This window comes from Aquarana catesbeiana, linkage group LG11 (genome assembly GCF_042186555.1).
Source record: "Aquarana catesbeiana isolate 2022-GZ linkage group LG11, ASM4218655v1, whole genome shotgun sequence".
Lineage (NCBI taxonomy): Eukaryota > Metazoa > Chordata > Amphibia > Anura > Ranidae > Aquarana > Aquarana catesbeiana.
In genome coordinates, this window is record NC_133334.1 from 196939007 (window position 1) to 196962099 (window position 23093).

The 23093-nt window shown below is 42.6% G+C and overlaps 1 protein-coding gene across 3 annotated transcripts in view; it reads left to right on the plus strand.

The window, feature by feature from the left end:
* PACS1 (phosphofurin acidic cluster sorting protein 1) overlaps positions 1 to 23093 on the plus strand; it is a 654711-nt gene that overhangs the window by 502143 nt on the left and 129475 nt on the right. For all 3 annotated transcript variants that reach the window (XM_073605164.1, XM_073605165.1, XM_073605166.1), the window contains 2 exons: positions 11800 to 11902; positions 20012 to 20054. In XM_073605164.1, coding sequence (XP_073461265.1) covers positions 11800 to 11902; positions 20012 to 20054 — 146 coding nt within the window. The remainder of the gene's footprint in view (positions 1 to 11799; positions 11903 to 20011; positions 20055 to 23093) is intronic.

Below are 23093 nucleotides of genomic sequence, written 5' to 3' on the forward strand. Positions count from 1 at the left end.
AGAGAAGGAGACGTGATGGAAGCTGCCGCCCGTATGAGCGCTGCCCGCCCACGACCTAGAAGGGGTAAGTGTTGGGCTGGATGACTGACCACCTGACCAACAGCATAGGGGTGCCGCCAGCCGATCAGCGGGGGGTGGTTGTTTGCCCCCCCCCAATAAAAAAAAACACCGGCTGCAACTGATGCCCATCATTAGAAGTGGGTGAATGCAGGGCGGTATATCCTAATGATGGGCATACCACACACTTTTTCTGGCAGAGATTTTTTCATCCTCATTGATCGATGTGAATGGAGGAATCTGTTCTCTTTTTTTTTTTTTTTTTTTCTTTTTTCATCCAGGCTGCATGAAAAAAAAAGAACATTACAATATATGCCCAACAAGGACCAGCAACGTACTGGTATGTCGCTGGACTTTGAGCGGTTATACCGGGATGATGCCCGGTGGTCGGCTTACATGTAAAACCAATCCTAGTGGCTAAATGGCTGCTAGACTTTTACAAGCAGTGGGAGGGGACGTCCCCAAGGCCCCCCACCCCCGGCCGCCTTCCACGGTTTTCTCGGGCTCTCCTGTCTCTTCAGGGAACCCCGAAAATGCAGACGGTGGTTCCGCCAGCTGACCATAGAGCTGATCGGAGACCAGAATGGCTCCAATCATCTCTATTGCCTAAGAAACCCGAAGCTACAAACATTTCATCACTTCGGTTTTGCCGGATATAAACAGCGTCATTTTTTAATTGGGAAAGCATCTTATAATGGTGTAAAGATCAAAAAGGAATGGTGTAAAAAAAAAAAATAATAAAGCAAAATAAATCATTTAAAAAAATTAAACATTAAAGCACCCCTGTCCTCCCGTGCTTGTGTGCAAAGGCAAACGCAAGCATTGGTCTCGTGTCATATGTAAACAGCAATTGCTCCATGCATGTGAGGTATCACCGCAAATGTCAGATCGAGGGCAGTAATTCTAGCAGTAGACCTCCTCTGTAAATATAAAGTGGTAACCTGTAAAGGCTTTTAAAAATGTATGTAGATTGTTGCCGCTGCACAGGTGTGCTCAATTTTAGAGCATGTTGTGTTTGGTATCTATGTACTCAGCATAAGATCTTTTTTATACGTTACAAAACAATGGGGCGATATATTGTGTTTTTGTGCATTAAAAATTTTTTTACAAAACAATTGCATTTGGAAAATCAATGCGCAAATACTGTGTGACCAAAAAATTGCAACACACACCATTTTATTATGTAGGGCCTCTGCTTTAAAAAAATATATATAATGTTCGGGGGTTCAAAGTAATTTTCTAGCTAATGTTTTTTTTTTTTTTTTCATGTAAACAAAAAGTGTCAGAAAAGGCTTGGTCTTTAAGTGGTTAGAAGAGTGGGTGATGTATGGCATAAGCTTCTAATGTTGGGCATAAAATGCCAAGACGGTTCCCCCCCCCACCCCCCACCCCCAAAATGACCCCTTTTGGAAAGTCTTTGCTGAGAGGCATGTTGAGTCCATGGAATATTTAATGTTTTGCCACGAGTTTCTGGAAAATTACATTTTTATTTTTTTTTACACAAAGTGGTCACTTAAATGATATATTGCTCACACATGCCATGGGTATATGTGGAATTACACCCCAAAATACATTCTGCTGCTTCTCCTGGGTATGACTTTTTGGCAGGCTAGCCGAATACAGGACCCCAAAAACCAATCACTGCCTTCATGATTTCAAAGAGCGTAATTTGCTAATTTCACTTTCTCATGACCCATCACAGTTCCGAAGGACCTGAAATGTCAAGATAGCACAACCCCCCCCAATGACTCCTTTTTTTGAAAATTAGACACCCCAAGGTATTTGCTAAGAAACATGCTCAGTATTTTGCAGGGGGGGTTTGCCATTTTAGCACCTCAAGAAATGAGATAGGCAGTCAAAAAGTAAAAGCTGCATAAATTCCAGTCTATATACCATAGTTTGTAGACGCTATAACTTTTGCGCAAACCAATAAATATACGCTTCTTGAGTTTTTTTTTTTACCATAGACATGTAGCCGAATACATTTTGGCCTAAATGTATGACAAAAAATGGGTTAACAAAAAATTCCAGTGATGATCAAATACCACCAAAAGAAAGCTCTATTTGTGGGGGAAAAAAGACGTAAATTTAATTTGGGTGCGTATTGCATGACCGCAATTACCAGTTAAAGTAGCGCAAGGCTGCGGTCACTTGCATAGATTACCGGGGGCTCTTGCACTGTGTGATCTTTCCTTATAGTACTGCATGGCTATAAAACTTTTTTTTTTTTTTTTTATCATGACAGTAACATTGTTATATAAGTTCTAAAACCCAAAAAGGAGACTGAAAGAAAAAGAAGAATTTATCTATATCAAGACAAGGAAACAAAAGGAAAAAAAAAAAAAAAAAAAACACTAACGACACTTTAGAAAATCCGACATGTGTAGCAACTAACATAATAAGGGTTCCCTTATTAGTCTTGAAGCGCACTTAATCCAATCAGTTACCAACAATAGTATAACGGTAAGTCATCATAGTTTAGCCTCGAGATAGAATTTCTCGTTGCTGCAAAGGAGAAGAGAAAAGAAGAGACAGATGAAAGAAAAAAGGGGGAAAAAAATAAAAAGGAGTAATGATATTGGGATGAAATCCCTGAAACAAGGATTAAACTAGAACGAAGCTATAGCCATATTGGGAGGAGAGTAGCTTGGTGTCTGCATAGTGCCTGAGGTCAAAGACAAAGGTACGTGGATATGATGCCCAAGGTTCCCAAGTTTGTTCAAACAGAACGCTTCAGTCATTGATGATACTAGCAATTTTTTCATGTTTCATAATCCATGATATTTTGTGTTTAAGTCATCGAAAAGATACTAAAGGTGTCTTCCATACCCCCGCTATAGTGATTTTTGCCACCAGTAAAATAAAGTAAATCAGACGTTTCAATGGACGTGGCCACTCAGTAGGCAAAACGTTAAGCAGGGCCAAGCTTGGTTGCTGATCAATAGAGAGCCCGTCACTTTTCGGAGCATCGAGAACACCTTATTCCAGAACAACCTAATTTTATGGGCATTCTCACCAGATATGTAACATAGAACCCCGCAACATGCAACCCCCAAAAACATTCCGAGGCTGCTGTAGTATACATCCTAGCCAGGCGAGTCAGGACAAAGTACCATCTGGTCAGCTCTTTGAGTACGGCCTCTACAAAGGAGACGTTTTGTATACCCTTATAAACAACCTGCAATCTGGATGACCAGGAATCCAGATCCTCACAATTGAGATCCCTTTCCCAGGCCAGCATGTATGGTTGTTTCTGAAATGGGGCTAGCAGCAATCCATAGACCATGGAGATAACCTCTCTAGTGCCCTTATCCCTAGTGCACCATTGTTCGTATGTAGTTAGTGAAGGGGGTTCACCTGCCCGACAAATTGAAAGTAAAAAGTGAGCAATTTGAAAAAAACAATCTTTCTGAGATGGGCATCTCGAAGACTGAGGAACAATGGGAAAGAGTGAAGGGACCTCGATGAATGAAAAAATGACCGATACGATATAGACCCTTGTCTGTCCCCACTTAAATGCTCCTGTGTCCATGCTGGGGGGGAAGGCAGGATTATGGAATATATGTGCCAATGGAGTGAATGCAGAAATCCTGTAACAGGTTAGATCGTAGACGATCCCCGAAAGAATGAGATGAGATAAGGTGGGTGATCTTATTAAAGGGTGATCTTTAACCACTTCAATACCAGGCACTTATACACCTTCCTGCCCAGGCCAATTTTCAGCTTTCAGCGCTGTCGCAATTTGAATGACAATTGCGCGGTCATGCTACACTATAACCAAACAAATTTTTTATCATCTTGTTCCCACAAATAGAGCTTTCTTTTGGTGGTATTTGATCACCTCTGCGATTTTTTTTATTTTTTGCGCAACAAATAAAAAAATAAAATTTTGAAAAAAAAAAAAAAGTTTTTCTTTGTTAAAATTTTTTTGTAAATAAGTATGTTTTTTTTCTTCAATGAAGGGCACTGATGGCCACCAATGAGGTGGCACTGATGATGGGCACTGATAGGTGGCACTGGTATGCGGCACTGATGGACACTCATAGGCGGCACTGATGGACACGCATAGGCGGCACTAATGGACACTCATAGGCGGCACTGATGGGTACTTATGGGTGGCACTGATAGGTGGCATGAATGGGCACTGTTAGGTGGGCACGGATGGGCACTGATAGGTGGCACTGATGACACTGATGGGTGGCATTGCTGGGCATCACTGATTTTTTTTTGTTTTCAGAATGGTGCCAGTCAGTGCCCATTTGTGGGCACTGATTGGCATAGATTGGGCATATGTTGGCACATGTGGATGACCATGGGGGATGTACCTGGCCATCCACATGTTAAGTGCTTCCCTGGTGGACCTGGCGGCTTCCCTGGTGGTCCAGTGTGGGCATCCAAGGGGGGGCTGCGCTGATAAACAATCAGCACAGACCCCCCCTGTCAGGAGAGCCGCCGATCGGCTCTCCTCTACTCGCGTCAGACGCGAGTAAGGAAAAGCCGATTAACGGCTCTTCCTGTTTACATCGTTATCAGCCGTGATTGGACAAGGCTGATCACATGGTAAAGAGCCTCCGTTGGCTCTTTACCGAGATCGGTGTAGCGGTGTGTCAGACTGACGCACTGGACCACCGATCGCTGTGATGCGCGCCCCCACGGGCACACGGCGGCTGTTATCCTGCAGGACGTCATATGACGCCCAGTCAGGATAACTGAACCACCGCCCGGCCGTCATTCTGCTATAGCCGGGCTGAAAGTGGTTGAGCGGACGCCACAATAAATAATCTATTGTGAAGGAGGGGATAGCCCAACGCTCCATCTGAACCCATTCCGGTCTTTCGTGGTGAGAGTACACAACAGACAGTTGCATCAATTGAGCTGCCTTATAATATGCATAAAAATCAGGCACCCCAAGACCTCCCTTTGCCTTAGGAGAAAATAAAGTTGAATGAGCCAGTCTATGGCCCTTTGTGCCCCATATGAACTGTAACACTTTGGACTGAAAACGGAGTAAATCCATTCTAGGGACCGATACTGGCAAGGATCTAAATAGAGTAGTTTAGGGGGGGCGTGCTTAGATCCACAGCTCCGGCATCCTGGGTCCAATCTCCTCATAAGTGGCACCGAACTCCTCATAAAGACGGTGGGCACCCGTTCCAGGCATGATGGTAAACAAATACGGGCCACCCGCACCCCAGTCCGCTGCGGAGTAACTTATCCGGTTCAAAAGGTAAGATGGCACTGATCCTTCAGCCATGCACAAGGCCACGCTGCAGCCAGCTTCATCCTCTCATCACAGGACTCTGCACAAGGGGTGAGTGACTCTGTTCCTGCAGCCTTTCGCACCCAGGCTGCACACCTAGCAGCTCTAGACTCCCCTGCCAGCTCAGTGAACCCCACCTCCCCCATCCCCTCCATAGATGAACCCACACTGGCAGAAATCATGCTGGCCATAAAAGACTGCAAGGTTTCTCTCACTGTACAAATGGAGAGCATCCACATTGATTTCTCCTTACTGAAGCAAGACGTGCAGAACAGGGGAGGTGGAGGCACGTGTCAGCTCTCTGGAAGATACTGTGCATCTTTGAATGCAACTGTACACACGGCCACAGACGAGCTAGTGACCCTTAGAGCTAAGTTGGACGATTTGGAAAATCGTTCCCGAAGGAACAATCTCAGATTTGTGGGGTTCCCCGAAAGATCGGAAGGTCCCCGCCCTGGAAGATTTCTCCATAAATGGCTGCGTAACATTTTTGGGTCAGAGGAGCTGTCACGTGCATTTGAAATTGATGTCATCAGCCTCGGGCTCCGTGGGGGGGGGGGGTCTTTTATGCTTATGCGTTTATCCTGTTTGACTGCTAGCACAGCTATCTGAGAACCCCATCCTGTGCTCACTCTCTTTTGCCATGAAGACAGCATTCTGAGATTAGGTATCTGCATTACCCCTTTTCTTTGAACTTCCTTACACCCTAATCGGGTCTGATGATCATTTCAAACAGCAATATATCCCCTGATCCACTTACAAATTGCACCTGTTGTGCCTAATACACCGTTACTGTTATTGTATGTGCCTTATGTTACAAAACTATCCTATATTCTGCAAGATGGACACCTGCACCTTACTTGAGAGCCTCCGTGAAACTGCTACCTCCCCCATACCAGTAGGTGGCGAGGCCACAGGTCTTCCTAATCTCTCTCATGACTGTTGCTGAGAGGGATTCTTTTTTATTCCGGGAACCATTGCTCACTATGTTTGGGTTAGTAGAGCGGGGAGGGGGGATTTTCGACACGCCAGTCTCATCTCAAGTTAGGGATGATAAGAATGACTGGTCTCTCAGGTTTTTTGTTGTTTTACATGCTCCTATGGACACCTTTTTTCTACTGCTATTGTATCCCTACTATGGGCGATACTATATGCTATGTCATATGTGGTATGCTGTAATGTTTGATTACTCTCCTAATGATATTATGTTAGATAAGACCATATATGGTTGATGTGCTAAAATTAATTTCTTGGAATGTCAGGGGTCTGAACTCACCTCACTAACGGTCCCTAGTGTTCTCCTATTAAAAAAACATAAGCCTCATATCATCTGTCTACAGGAGACCCACCTTACTGATATTAATATACGGACTCTTAAACGTCCCTGGCTGGCTACCCAATATCATGCCACCTACACCAACTACTCCCGGGGGGTTTCAATCTTGCTAGCGAAGCCCCTCCCAGCAGAAATAATACTAGCAGAAAAGGACCCTGCAGGACGTTTTATTATAGTTACCCTTCGTATAGTCTCCATAGTTTTTACATTGGTGAACGTATACGTTCCTCCTCCATTCTCCCCAGAAATTCTATCCTACATATCCCTCCTACTATTGTCCAGATCCCCTGGACCTCTACTGTTTATAGGCGACTTTAACGCTGTACTTGATCCTACTGTGGACCACTTGCGGGGAGGGGGCAGATCCTACCCCTCATTTGTTGACTGGACCCAGGTATATAACCTCACTGAACTATGGTGATGGGAGCATCCAGATGACCGACCGTATTCCTGTCACTCTGACTCCTTCCATACCATGTCTCGCATAGACCTGGCATTTGCTCCAGCTGAGGTAATCCCTCTTGTCCAATCTGTCTCATATTTACCTCGACGGATCTCTGATCACGCCCCTATGTCTGTTGACCTCCTCCTCCTGCCAAGAGCAGGCCCTTGGGTCTGGAGACTGAACTCTCACTGGCTGAAGGATGAGATCGTACAGAGTGAATGCCAGAAGGGTATCGCTGACTACTGGCGGGTAAACCAGGGTTCCACTGGACCTACCACGGCCTGGGAAGCCTCCAAGGCAGTGTTAAGGGGAACCTTCATGTCTATCACTGGCATCCTACACAAAAATGCCCAACAACATACTGAGGAATTAGAAAATGCATTACCAGAGGCGACCTACACCCAAAACCCTGGTACAGCTACATTAACTCCATGGCTGCAATGTGGCAGAGAATATGAACTTTGCTTGCTAGATCTCACTAAAAAAACGCATGCTCTATGTCACTCAGAAGACGTTTGAACATGGTAACAAAGAGGGTCGCCTACTCGCCTATTTCACCAGACCTGACCGCCCCCCTGTCTCAATCCCCAGGATTTCGGTCTCCAAGGACATCAGTGATGTACCTCAAGATATAACAAAAACACCTTCCTAAACTTTTACCGTGATCTCTATACCTCTAGAGCTCAATACTCGGAGACACAACTTGACTATTTAACCCAAATATCACTCCCCCAACTGACAGACCAAGACCGTGAGGAGCTAGATGAATCTCTTTCTGTGGAGGAGCTCTCCCTTACGATTATACAACTGCCAACTCGCAAGACACCAGGCTTAGACGGTTTTCCAGCTGAATGGTATACGCACTTTCAACACCTCCTTAGCCCTATCCTACTTAATACATATAATGAGGCATTGAAAGGAGGAGTACTCCCTCCCTCAATGAGAGAGGCTTTAATTGTTTTAATACTTAAACACTGAAAAGATCCTTTTAAATGCGACTCCTATCGGCCAATATCTCTCATCAATGTAGATGTCAAAATTCTGGCTAAAGTGCTGGCCAACTGTCTGAATAAAGTGGTTGCAAAGTTGGTAGGGAGTGACCAAGGGGGCTTTATACCAGGTCGTTCGACCAGAATGAACATTCGCAGATTATTTCATAACCTGATCTACCCACATGGCTGTCCACCCACTCGGGTTAATGCGTCTCTTGACACCTGCAAGGCTTTTGACAGCGTAGAATGGCCATACCTGTTTCAAGTCCTACAGCTATATGGATTCGGCCCCCAACTGATAGCCTGGATACGGCTCCTGTATACTCTGCCATTGGCCCGTACACAAATTAATTCACAAGTTACTGAGACTTTCCCTATTGCTAGAGGCACCAGGCAGGGCTGCCCTTTATCACCCCACCTGTTCGCCTTGGCCATGGAACCCCTTGCGATTTGGATCCATAGCTCCCCGCTAATTAGAGGTCTCCCCATAAATGACATAGAAGAACGGATATCTCCTTATGCAGATAATACACTAGTCTACCTAGCCGACCCCCATGACTCCCTTACCAATCTCTTAGCTGTCATCAATACATTTGGCGACTTCTCCGGACAAGTCAATCCTCTTTCCCCTAGATCAAGCTCTTACCTCGGAGATCAAACAGGACTTCAGACTGCAAATAGCCACCTCATTCAGGTACCTAGGAGTTATAATTCAACTGCCATTATCCCTCTATATAACTAATAATTTAGCCCCCCTACTACTCCAATTGCAGACTCAGACCAGACAGTGGAAGGACTTACCCTTAGACCTTACTGGGCGAGCCAATGTCCTTAAAACGATATATCTACCTAAATTGCTGTATGTCATGGCTAACTCCCCTTGCAAAATCCCTAAATCTTTTTTTAAGAGCGTAGACTCTATCTGTACTACCTTCCTTTGGAATGGACGACCCCCTAGAGTCGCACTAGAGACACTTTGCCTTCCGTCCCACCTGGGAGGGTTGGCTTTCCCTGACTTTTACCTCTACTACCAGGCATCTCAATTAGTTAATATCCATGACTGGCTACAGCCTGACTCGAATAACGCATGTACAACTACTGAAGGAGCCATAGTTTCCTCGTTTGAAACACTACATAACATTATATACTGCAGATGTACACCACCGGGACCTGGAATGACTATCATACGTACCTCTCTCTCTGTTTAAAACAGTGATAGTCAAACGTACCTCTGACTCTTGGCTAGCCTCTCCCAATAGCCCACTCTGGATAACCCTACGCTTAAGGAACTAAACTCCCTACCTGACCCTAAGAGATGGACATCCAAGGGGATAAATACTTATGCCATATATACATTCCTCGGGGCTTCAAATCCTTCTCCCAGATGAGATTGGACTTTGATCTGCCACGTACCTATCTATTCTATTACTACCAACTCAGACATGCTGTACGAGCTCAGTTTGGCTCCCTAGCTAGTCCCCTCGAGACCCCTAACCTGGAAAAACTCCTAAGAGCTCTGGACCAGACAAAACTTATATCTACTTATTACTCAGCCTTAGTGACAAACTCTAATCCCAGGTTCAGGGCAACACAACAGAAATGGGACTCCTTAGACATCCCTCTCACAGAAGAAGACTGGTCTGAATTGTGTGACACCATTAAGACCTCGGTTATCTCTTCCAGAGATAGGATAATTCAACTAAAGGTCTTTTACCAATCACACCTTACTCCAATTAAAATGAAAAAAATGGGCATATCCCCCTCAGCGGAATGCTTTAGAAAATGTGGACACACAGCTGACTTCCTCCACTGCTTCTGGACTTGTCCTATAGTACAGAACTACTGGGTGAACATAGGCGCCTTTCTCTCCTCAGCACTGGGTCTCCAAGAACTTAATCCCAAGAACTGTCTCTTCTTTGGTGACTTCGTTGTTCCCTCCTAGGCCAAAAGACTGCTTTGCATCCTCTATTTTTACGCAAAGAAAGTCACCTTACTGACCTGGAAGGGTACTGCGCCCCCCTACTAGAGGTCTCTGGTTAAAACTAGATAACGAATCTCTACCACTGTATAAGCTAACCTTTGATATCCGAAAGAGGAAAAAAACATTTCACAAGATCTGGGACAGATGGCTGTCTAGCCCACCAACCCTCTCACCTACACTGCCATAGTGGGGTATTATTTAAGGTAGTTTGCCTCACACAGTGAATGACTTTTGCCACGATAGTACTATCCATGTCTGTGATACTCGTCTATACAAAGTTTAATGTCGAGTTAGATGTTATTCACTCTGAATACCATAGTAAATATATGATGCACAATTCCTTCTGTTCTAAGATGACATAGGCGCAGTCTGTATTTTATGTGTGGACTCTGTTGTTTTTATTTGTACGTCTGTCTGTATGTTCACAAAAATGCAATAAAAATATCTTTTAAAAAAATTTATAGTAGTTTAGGCAGAAGGGTCATTTTGACTGCTTGTATTCTACCTAGCCACGAAAGATCGTATTGGGCCCAGCTTGAAAGTACTTGTTCTAAATGCTGAAAACAGGCAGGATAATTTACCGTATTTAAGGCCGAGTACGAGGGAGGGAGGTTAATTCCCAAATATGGGAGAGCTGTATCCAGCCATTGAAATGGAAAGGAGTCCCGCAGGCGAGACAGCGTCGAAGCAGGAGTATTGATGTTTATGGCAGAGGATTTTGTCTCACTCGGAGTCCAGATGTTTTACCAAAATCATGTAGAATTCTAAGTATATTCGGAGGGGAGATAATGGTGGAGGTTACAAACTGCAACATGTCGTCCGCAAATAATGCGCACTTATGCATAGAAGGACCATACTGCACTCCCTGTATGTTCATGTGTTCACGGATAGCTATACTGTCTCAATGGCAATAGCAAAGAGTAACGGAGACAGTGGACACCCCTGCCATGTGCCCCTTTCGATAGAGATAGGATCAGAATGATACCCCATCAATTTTACCCCAGCTTGTGGACAAGAATTAAGCGTTCCCAGGGTACGTTAAAAAAAAAAGTGGACCGAATCCCTATGTTTCCAAAGCCTGAAACATATACTTCTAGGACACTGAATCAAAGGCCTTCTGCCAGTCTATTGACAGGAAAAGGCCTCCCTGAGGGGGGGCCCCCTGACCAGCCAGACTGTAGTATTGAGATGACATCCACTGCTCTGCTAATCTGATCTGGTCCCTGGCAACCCGGGATGAAGCCCACCTGATGCCTATGGACATATGCGTTTATGAAGGAGGATAAACTATTGGCCAAGACTTTTGTGAACATTTTAAGATCATTATCGATGAGTGAGATGGGCCGGTAGTTATCAACCTCCCCAGGGTCCTTATTAGGCTTCGGAATCACTAAGATATAGGCCATCTGGGAGAGGGGGTTCAGTGGAGCTCCATCCCATTGAGCATTAAAATGGCAATCCAAACGCGGGACCAGAGAATCTTGAAATTTGCAATAATAGAGAGCCGGAAACCCATCTGCCCCTGGGCAGAGCCAGAAACATTTTTGTTAATAAAATTTTTTTTTGTATATTCTGCTTCCATTTTTTGGTGGTCAGTACAATTATATGCTTCAAATGAGACAGTTTAGCCATTTGTGCACAGTCTCTTTTTTTTTAGCAAAAATTGCAAGTTGTACATATTAACATTTTTAAGTTGTTTTCACCAATAAATATTTTCTTTTCTTGAAGAGCCTTTTGATATCTTTGGTCGTATAATGCAGTATGTGAGTGGAGCCAACGGCTGCCATCAGCTACCAATTGCAGAAGCCATGTTAACCTGCAAACACAAACTGTGAGTATATAAAATAATTTTAAAGCTGAACTTCAGACAGGTTTAAAAACACCAGTGAGCGCAGTTGTACAAAAAAAAAAACTGTCTTGTACCATGTTTACAATCTATTAAAGTGTATGTCAAGCCAAATTTTTTTTTTTTCCGTTTTGGATAAGGCAGGGAGGGATTAGAACCCCCACTGGTTTGTTGTTACTACTATCAACGACTCCTTTACAGAAGTTTTCCATTAATTCCTGTCCAGCTGACAACAATTTGCTAGACAGGAAATGCCCAACATTATTACAGAAAGGAAAATTACCCCCTTTTTTAGTAGGGTGGGTAAGAGTGAGAACTTTATTCTTATCTATACCCCTGTTCAGACTTTCATTTGCTTCCTGTCTGAGAAAGCTGCTGTCAGTCAGACTAAGGCGGAAAGTGAGAGCAAATCCCTTTAAACAGAAACCATAGAACAGTATAAACCTGACAGGGGTTATAAACCTTCCTTGCTTTATATAAAAAAAAAAGTTTTGTATTACATAAGCTTTAATCTGGAAGATTTGAAACCTGTTCTTGGCCGACTTATAGTTGTAAGCCTCTGAAATGATAAGTGAACAAAGCGTATCATTCTATAGTGTGCAGCACCTACTGTAATGTCGCCTGCACTCTCATTATTATGCTATTTGCATGAGTCACTTCTCACTGTCTATCCCAGGCAATCCCCACACTGCCCCACTTCCCTCCAGCACACAGCAGGTGATTGACAGTCTCAGCTGTGCATGTTTCCCTATGAGACTGCAGGGGGTGTGTCCATTCCCTCCACTCAGGTCTCAAATTACTTAACTCCCTGCTTTATGCTTTGCAATGTGTGACATCAGATCTCTGCCTTCTGGGTCACAGAAATGTGTGTTTTTAGGAGCCTGTATAGAAGAGAGGGCAGCACATAAACAGGTACAACTTCTGTACAAGAATTTTTCATCTCTGTGTATTACCTGAGGCATTTAAGTGGGTATATGTAAGGGTTTACAACCACTTGAAGTTATTAAAGATTTCGGAACAGGGTAGGCCCCCCTCCCGCACACTGGGCCATTCAGCTGTAGTGTGTCCCTCCCGGTGCTTCAGTGTGTCTGAATGGGACCCGTGCAGTGACCAGCCCAGTGCAGGCAGCCGGTCAGTCTATAGCGGGACTGGACTGAATGCTGTACAGGGTTTCCATTCAGGCACAAGGCTTCAGAATGGAGGACTTCCAGGACGCACTGTTGTATAGTGGGAACTTCTGGGTTCATGGAGAACTCGGCTGACTCTGCAGAGGAGGGAAAGGATGACCAGGTTGGAGAAACTTTTAAATTAGGATGTGGGTGGAGGGGGGGGGGTGAGAATCAGGGAAAGGTATACAGTGCAGAGAGCAAGGGTCAAAGTGTGCAAATGTGGACAAAGCTGGGCGGGAAGGAGATCTCAAACCAGATGATAGTTACTAAAGTATCAAGAACCAATACTCGTAACGGGATAACTTTACTAAGCTGCACTCCATATTATATCATAATAAATGCAATTAAATTCTTGAAACCAAGGACACTGAAGTAAAGTAGGAGTGCTTTAAAGGCATATTACATCAAGACCGGACTGTTTAACCCCCTTCCAGTCCAGGCCATTTCTCAGTGTTCTGCATTGCAATAGCATTTTCCATATCTTTTTTCCTGTAATATTTTCCTGTGGAAGGAAGATGAATGGCTGCAGTGAATAGAATATCTTCAGCATAACTTTATGTATATAAATTCAAATATGAATTTCATGGTTATCTGGGTTATTTTGTGTGGTTAACAGTAATGGGTCAAGGAAAACCACAAATAACAAGTGGGATAAGGGGCACCTTTTGGAGGAATAGGGTTCACTCATTGTACCATTAATACAAACCTGAGCCAATAGAATTGTATAGAACTACAACCCCTGGCAAAAATTATGGAATCACCAGTCCCTGAGGATGTTCCTTCAGTTGTTTATTGTTGTAGAAAAAAAGCAGATCACAGACATGGCCAAAAACTAAAGGCATTTCAAATGGCAACTTTCTGGCTTTAAGAAACACTAAAAGAAATCAAGAAAAATAATTGTGGTGACCAGTAAAACAGTTAGATTTATAGAACAAGCACAGGTAATAAATTATGGAATCACTCAATTCTGAGGAAAAAATGATGGAATCACCCTGTAAATTTTCATTACAAACACTAACACCTGCATCAAATTAAATCTGCTTGTAGTATGTAGGCAAAACGGGGTGATCACACCTTGGAGAGCTGTTGCAACAAGTGGACTGACATGAAGCATGGCTCCAACACCAGAGATGTCCATTGAAAAAAAGGAGAGGATTATCAAACTGTTTAAAGAGGGTAAATCATCACGCAGTGTTGCACAAGATGTTGGTTGTTCACAGTTGGCTGTGTCTAAAACATGGACCAAATACAAACAACATGGGAAGGTGGTTAAAGGCAAGCATACTGGTAGACCAAGGAAGACATCAAAGCGTCAAGACAGAAAAACTTAAAGCAATATGCCTTGAAAACAGAAAATATACAACAGAACAAATGGGAGGAAACTGGAGTCAACATCTGTGACCGAACTGTAAGAAACCGCCTAAAGGAAATGGGATTTACATACAGAAAAGCTAAAAGAAAGCCATCTCTAACACCTAAACACAAAAAAACAAGGTTACAATGGGCTAAGGAAAGGCAATCGTGGACTGTGGATAATTGGATGAAAGTCATATTCAGTGATGAATCTCGAATCTGCATTGGGCAAGGTGATGATGCTGGAACTTTTGTTTGGTGCCGTTCCAATGAGATTTATGCAGACGACTGAAGAAAACATGCAAATTTCCACAGTCAATTATGATATGGGGCTGCATGTCAGGTAAAGACACTGGGGAGATGGCTGTCATTAAATCTTCAATAAATGCACAGGTTTACATTGAAATTTTGGACACTTTTCTTATCCCATCTATTGAAAGGATCTTTGGGGATGATGAAATCATTTATCAAGATAATGCATCTTGCCATAGAGCAAAAACTGTGAAAAAATTCCTTGAAGAAAGACACACAAGGTCAATGTCATGGCCTGCAAACAGTCCGGATCTCAATCCAATTGAAAATCTGTGGTGGAAGTTAAAGAAAATGGTCCGTGACAAGGCTCCAACCTGCAAAGATGATTTGGCAACAGCAATCAGGGAAGGCTGGAGCCAGATTGATGAAGAGTACTGTTTATCATTTATTAAGTCAATGCCTCAGAGACTGCAAGCAGTTATAAAAGCCAGAGGTGGTGCAACAAAGTACTGGTGATGTGTTGGAGTGTTATTTTGTTTGTTTTTCATGATTCCATAATTTTTTCCTCAGAGTTGAGTGATTCCATGATTTATTCCCTGTGCTTGTTCTATAAATCTAACTGTTACTGGCCACCACAATTATTTTTCTTGATTTCTTTTAGTGTTTCTTAAAGCCAGAAAGTTGCCATTTGAAATGCCTTTAGTTTTTGGCCATGTCTGTGATCTGCTTTTTTTCTACAACAATAAACTGAAGGAACATCCTCAGGGACTGGTGATTCCATCATTTTTGCCAGGGGTTGTGCAATCCAACAATGCATATTTAGACCATGGCAGTGCTGAAATGTTCCCATTAGGTAGACCCAGCTATCAAACACTTTAGCTGTGTCTGTGGAAAGAAGAAGGGTAGACTGTCTGTGTGCATAGGAAACAGTACAAGAGAGTTGTCTCTAGCCTCTTGACCAGGGATAAACCCTGTCTGGTCAGAAGAATTTAACCGCGAGAGAAGGGGTAGAAGCCTTGTTACCAAGACCTTTGCATAAAGTTTAATATCTTTGTTGATTAAGGATATCAGCCTAAAATTTGCACAGCCTTTCCTGGCTTCAGAACCACCGTTATATTTGCTTGCGAGGTCTTAGGTCTGATGTCTATACCCTTTGGGATGGAATTGGCATAGGTGGCTATGTTAGGTGAGGAATAAGTATATTTTAATTGTACAGTACAGAACACAGGCTGAATATTCATAGACCTTGGGTTATAGGCTGGTACCTTCAGTTGATTTGACACTGGCAAGCTTTTGAAGACGCGTACCCTGGGCATCCCCCCATAGCCCTACTCCACTCCTGATGGACACCTTCTTCCTTTATGGAGAAATCACCCTTAGCTTCACAAGTTTATTATTTTTCTTTGGATTCTTCAATCAACTCCACATGGTCTTTTAATACAAAAATAAAAGCCGTACACCTGGTTTGACACCAACACAGTGAAACCTTAAAGAGATTGTAAAAGATTTTTTTAACCACTTCAACCCCTTAGGAAGTACCCATACGTCTTCGGGTTGAGTGGTCATACCTGGATGATGCCTTCAGGTGAAACTGGAAGAGATGAGGATTTCGTCACTTTCGGTTTGATGTTTACAAGTCATTACTGGCCTGTAAAGCACCTGATCAAATTATCTAGGTTTGATCAGATGCGTTTCAGGGAAGAGGAGAGATCAGGGGAATTGTAGACCCCAAATCTCTCCATAAAGAGGGCCTGACATGCTTATTGCTATCCCAAAGGATGTTGTTCATAACAATCATATGATATAAAAAAAGTGGTTAAAAAAAAGATTAACCACGTGTGAGGTATCGCTGCGAACGTTAGAACAATAATTCTAGTGCCAGACCTCCTTTGTAACCCTAAACTGGTAACCTGCAAAGACTTTTAAAGTGTCGCCTATGGAGAATTTTAGGTACTGTAGTTTGGCGCCATTCCACAGGCATACCCAATTTGGAAGCTTTTAGATTTTACCAAAAATTGCATATTTTATCATATTTGTGTGCACTAAAATTCATCAAAGTGTATTTTTTCGTAAAAAAAACAATTGCAGTTTAAAAATGCCTGTGCAAATATCGTGCGACATTAACATAAATGTAACAACCACCATTTTATTCTCCAGAATCTCTGCTTTCAAAAAAATATATAATGTTTGGGGGTTCTTGGTAATTTTCTAGCAAAAAAATGCTGGTTTTTACATGTATGACAAAAATGTCAGAATTGGCCTGGGGGTAAAGTGGTTAAATAACAAACATGTCATAGTAACCTGCTCTGTGCCATGGTTTTGCACAGAGCAGCCCCAGTCCTCCTCTTCTGGGTTCTCCGACAGCACCTCATGGCTCCTCCCCCCTGCTGAGTGCTCCCATAAGCCACTTGCTATGGGGGCACTCGTGCAGGCTCAATCTCGAGCCACCCTGTGTGTGTTCATGGACACACAGCATGGCTCAACACTGCAAGCAGCATTTTCTTCACAGGCTGAGCTGTGGCTGTGGGAGGCTCCTGCTGCTGCCTCCATGAACGGTGAGGGGAGATGGAGAGATGCTGCTCTTGGGCACATTGCTGGATTGAGATCAGGCTCGGGTAAGCATATATATTCAAATTTATAAACCATAGTTTGTAGACTATAACTTCCACACAGACTAAATAAAATACTCTGATTTGGGTTATTTTTACCAAAGAAATGTAGCAGATTTGTCCTAAATTTTTATAAAGAAAAATTTTATAAGAATTAGTCCCCCCCCCCCCCAAAAAATTTCAGTATTTTCTTTTTTCATTTTATATAGCAAAAAATTTAAAAAAACCTAATGGAGATTAAATAACCACCAAAAGAAAGCTCTATCTGTCTCAAAAAATGGTGTGACGTTCATTTGGATAGTATTGCATGGCTGAGTAATTAAAGAATAAAGATGTGACAGCGCTGCTAATAAATCAATGAGTGAAATACAACAATATTAATTCATAAAGTGCATGTATTTGTAAAAAGAGTCCCCAGGTGACATCAAAATGGTAAGTCTTCCTATGTGTAGAAAAACATGTATCAATTTACGACATGCTTCACTTGAAACTTCACTCCACTCATTAAACTGCTCCCGCCACCGAGTGCAATGCACGCTCACTTCCTTGTTAGACCCTGCAGGAGGTCAAACACGCCTTGCACACAGTGTTTTTCTCCTTGAAGGAAGGCTCCACACTAATCCTCTGTGGTTCCTGACAAGCCTGGTAAAGGTGATAAAGCTCTGCACCACAGGTGCAGTATCCTCCCAATATGGCTACTTCAGGATTGGCTCCACATTAATTTCTAGCAGTTTCAAAGTAACGTGAAAAAACAAAATTGCCTCCAATAGTGCAGTATCCAAGGTATTAAAATGACAGAACCTCACCTCCCCAGATTAAAGTACACTCACATTTATTAAAAAGATAAAAAGTATTGGTACAAATTTCATAAAGGTCTCACTTGTAACGAACAGGGCTTCACCGCCTGGCTCCACCTCTACTAGTTACCCCACCTATCTCGTGGCTTCATCTGGAGGAATAAGCCGTGCGGCTATGGTGGGGTGTATTTATAGATTAAATGGTGAACCCGTGTAATCAATTAGCGCCTACAATTAATATTGTTGTATTTCACTCATTGATTTATTAGCAGCGCTGTCACATTTTTATTCTTTGATTTGTTTTTTGTGGGAACACTTAGGTGACCGCAGCAGCAGCAATGTTGTTGCTATATATTTAGTTTTTAATAGGTGGTAACGCACAGCTATTTCATTTATGGCTGAGTAATTGTCCTGAAAACTGAAAAGACTATATAATATGCCAAAGTTAGGCCCTTGGGGCCAGGAGCTTTCTCTGTGCTCATTACCATGAGTGCTTTAAAAAAAAAAACTCCTCTGGTGGTCAGATTCCAAAGTTTCTAGGAAATTGTGTGTGTGTGTGTTTGGGGGGGTATAGTAGCAAGATTAGCCTGTTGTGAAGAAATTATTTCTGTAGTTCAGCTTGAGAAAAGGACAAGATTGGATTTACATTGCAGTGGTAGAACTCTTTTAGGCTCCATTCACACTTGTACGACATAATGGGACAGGGCCTTCAGATGACATCACCGGGTGGCCCCGCCCCATGGCTATATAAGTAATGGCACACGGCGGACCCAGCAATATAGCAGGCGAGAGTGTCAAGACCACATCGGAGGAAGAACAAAGGGAGAAGAGAACCGGCTGCAGGAGAAGACAACAGTGAAAAGAGAATCGGCAGAGAGAGAAGAAATCAGAAGAAGAGACACCGGAGCTGCTTTAATAAATTACTGTCACAAACCTGTGTACTGTTTATTTTATTTATTTATTTTTTGGTGAATGGGTAGAGCTACAATGTACCCCATACTTATTCACCATAGGGTGGGGGGCGGGATCTGGGGCCCCCTTGTTAGAGGTGGCTTCCAGATTCCAATAAGGCCCCCACCTGCAGACCTCGACAACCAATGGCCAGGGTTGTGGGGAAGAGGCCCTTGTCCTCATCAACATGGGGACAAGGTGCTTTGGGGTGGGGGGCGCAGAGCCCCCCTGCCACAAAGCATCCCCCCCCAATGTTGAGGTCATGTGGCCTGGTATGGTCCAGGAGGGGGGGGCTCGCTCCTGACCTGCCAGGCCGCGTGCTCTGATATGGGTCTGGTATGGAAGACCGAAGGGTCTGATATGCTCTTGGTGGGGGAGGGGACCCCACGCCAGTTTTTTTTTTTTTTTTTTTTTTTTATTTTGGCGAGGGTTTCCCTTCAAGATCCTCAGCCCACAAGCCGCACTGCACGTCGGATCATCATGATCCGACTTATGGTGCGACTTCTATTCAAATCAATGGGCTCTCATAGGGAACCATTGATTTTGAATAGAGGCAGAGAAACGCTGCTAAAAGCTAGCTAAACGTACATTAACGCGAATGCAAAAAGCTACTAAAAAGCAAGTTTTTACAGCCACACTTTCCTGGCATTGGTAGTGACTTTGCAGCTCGTTTTTCTAACGCCCCGTGTGCATGAGACCTAAAACTTGCAGGGATGCATTCGGAAAGGTGCTAGGCTTTCTTTGCTCTTTCTAGCTGAATTACCCTGCACATCTTCCTCTTTAGGACCCATCAGCAGTGCATGTTTTGCAAGTAACTGGTGTCTATTTAATACAAATTCGATATGTGCAAATATCCACAAAACAGTGAAACAGTTGGTGAAAGATTTTAAAGCCTGTCCCGAGTCTGTCTATAATCAGGTTGTTAGTACTGACATTTATGTATTTATGTATTTTTCTTCCCAGGCAGGAAGATGATTCCTATCAGAAGTTTATCCCATTTGTTGGAGTAAGTAGCATATTTATATTTGGTTTTTTTTTTATTACTGTCTGTTCCCATGGAACAAGTAGCCCTTAATTTTTAAAAGCACTACTGCAAATTGTATATAGGCAGTAGTGTTGCATAATCTATAGTTTAGGAAAGATTACTGAAAAAAGCCCACATATTCATTTTTTTTTTCTTTTTTTTTTAAGTTTTAGTCTGAATATATGTAAAATCCTTTTTAGATTGTGTTTTTATTGCTGTCTGTATACTCTGCAGATTTCCCTTAACATCCTGTACCAGTGACAGGGTATGGTGAGAAATCTCTCCATTGGAGACAAAGCAAAAAGAATAAACCTTTCTTTTTTCAAAGGGTATGTCTGCAGCTATTTAGGCCTTCTTTCTCTGGTGACCCCCCCCCCCCCCCCCCCAGAGAAATCTGCCCAATAGTTTGACTAACGGCAATAAAAACCTGACAGACATTTTCCCACTCTATCCAAGAAAGAAAAAGAGAGGGTGTTTAAGTAGGACTTTAAATAAGGCACTTGTTAATACAGCTGAAAAATACACAAGTGAAAGCTACTTTTTTGAAAAAATAAGAACGTGTTGCTGTGTTCTTAAATGTATGTTTGTATTAAAGTTAGTGTATCCCTAGCTCACTTTTTTTTTTTTTTTTTAGATGTTGTTTTAGATTATTTTATTTTTTGTCCTGGTTAGAATGGTCAGTAAGCGGGTAAATTCTGGCAGAGACATAGACGGCAATAAAAACCTGACAGGTTTTTATTGCGGTCTTTCCATATTGTATCCAAAAAAAAAGGGGGCTAGAGATATACAGTGGGGAAAATAATGATTTGATCCCCTGTAGATTTTGTAATGTTTGCCCACTTACAAAGAAATGAAGAGTCTATAATTGTTATCATATGTGTATTTTAAATGATGGAGACAGAATATTAACCAAATATCCAGAAGAAACACGATTCAAACGTCATAAATTGAGTTTCAGTGAGTAAAATAAGTATTCGAGACGCTACCAACCAACAATAATTCTGGCTCCCACAGCCTGGCTACAGGATGTGCTCATGTGGTACATATTAGTCCTGTCAATTTAAAGTGGTTGCAAAGGCACAAGGCTTTTACCTTCATGCATTCTATACATTTTTTTTTAAAGTTTTATTTTCTAGTCTGGTAAGTATAAAGTGTTGCATATGAATATTTTGCATATCCTAAGCATACAGGACAGGCGAGTATTCATACACCCTGGGTTATAGGCTTGTACCTTGAGGTGATTGGATACTGGCAAGCTTTTGAAGACACACCCACTGAACGCTTCCCACAAAAACCCTACCCCACTCCAGTCAGTTTTTTTGGTAGACGATGGATCTAGTCTCCTTCACAAATAAATCACTGTAAGCTTAAGTTTATTATTTTCCTTTATTATTTTGTCTTTAAATTCTTCAAGCAACTACGCACTGTCCTCTAATGCCATAGTGATCCAGTACATTTGGATCGATACAACCTCCATAGAACCTTGGGAACTGTACTAAGACCCCAGACTGTGAAGACGGCCTGTAATGTTCCTTTGGGCACTTGGGATCCCGCACAAGCGCTCAATTTGGCACTTTAGTGTAGTCAGCCACATAGTGCTGTATTGGTCCAGGGCTGTGGTCCATTCCTATTGAACCCAGTTCCTGAAGACCCTTTTGGGAGTATGCCCACTGACAGGTGGAGAATAGACTTATATAGTCCAGCATTATGGACAGTTAAGACAAGGTCACCCTGTATCTCAGACCGTTACTGTCAAAAAATCAAGGTTATATTTAAATTGTATTCACCTTGGTGTAAACTTGGTAAAATTTGGGGCTAAAACTCAATTATTCAACTTAGTCTGAGGTGGATGACCAGGTGTGACATCACTCTAGAGGTTGCACACTTTTCTGCCACTTCTGCCTAAAGCATTTATACTTTCTCCCACCCTTTTGATGCACGGATTAATTACAGAACTTTGTACACCTGGGTTGCTGCGTTCTACTGGATACACTTGTAGTCTGCATCCTGCTTTTTGAGTGTCCAACAGGAAAATGCCTGCATCGGTAGCCATGAGGGAGACCATTCAAAAGGGATTAAGGGCAAAGTGTGATGCACTCTTTACGTGATGATGCAGTCTTTACGTCGAAGCAGGAACCGATTCTAACGTCAGTCTCTGCATCTGATTCTAGCTCCATTTCAGGTATGCAACAAGCAACTTACCTGACAAAGGCAGAATTCCCCATGTATGTTAAAATTCTACAGACTGCGTTAGGGAGCTTACAGCCATTTTTGTCCAGGGCTCAAAAAGTCAGGCCTTCTCCTACATCCATTTTTTTGATTAAGATCCCGATATGACTGCCTTACACAAGGAAGACATTCGAGAATAAAGAAGACATAAAGGCAGTATTGGAGGGAGCAGCGAAATACTGTATATTTGTTCCCCAGACTGCCATATATTTGAAGAGGGATCTGGAAAAGCTCATGGCTGCCATCAGCAAAAGTCTTGCCCTTGTTCAGATTGATTCTCCTCGATCTCGCCATTCCCCTTTGGTGGGAGAATGGCAAAATCTTTAAAGACTGCGCCCGTTCATGAACAAATGGAAGGGGCAATCTATGATGAATGGATCATCATAAGAAATAAAGGACTTCTAAAACAGATTTTACTCCTCCCTAAATCTTTGCTAAACTTTGTCCAGTGGAAATGGAGTTCACAAAAAAATGGTCTATTCATGTAGTTGATCTACTAACTCAGGCTTAAACAGACATCTCACTTTACCTATTGAGAATATTCCTCCTTTCAAAGGTTCTATTGCAAATAGAAAATTTGAGATGTGCTTGAAGGCTGTCTTTACTCTTGCAGGAAAGAGGAAGAAAACTGCACTTGGAAAAATCAAATAGCACCAGCTTATTGTGGGATATACACAAAAAACAAATAAGAAATGGAGAAGCCGCGCTGAGAAATTAGTATCAACATTATTGATTGGGGTAAAAATATCCCTAATAAATTTAAATCTATGTAGATATGATAAAAAAAGTGAA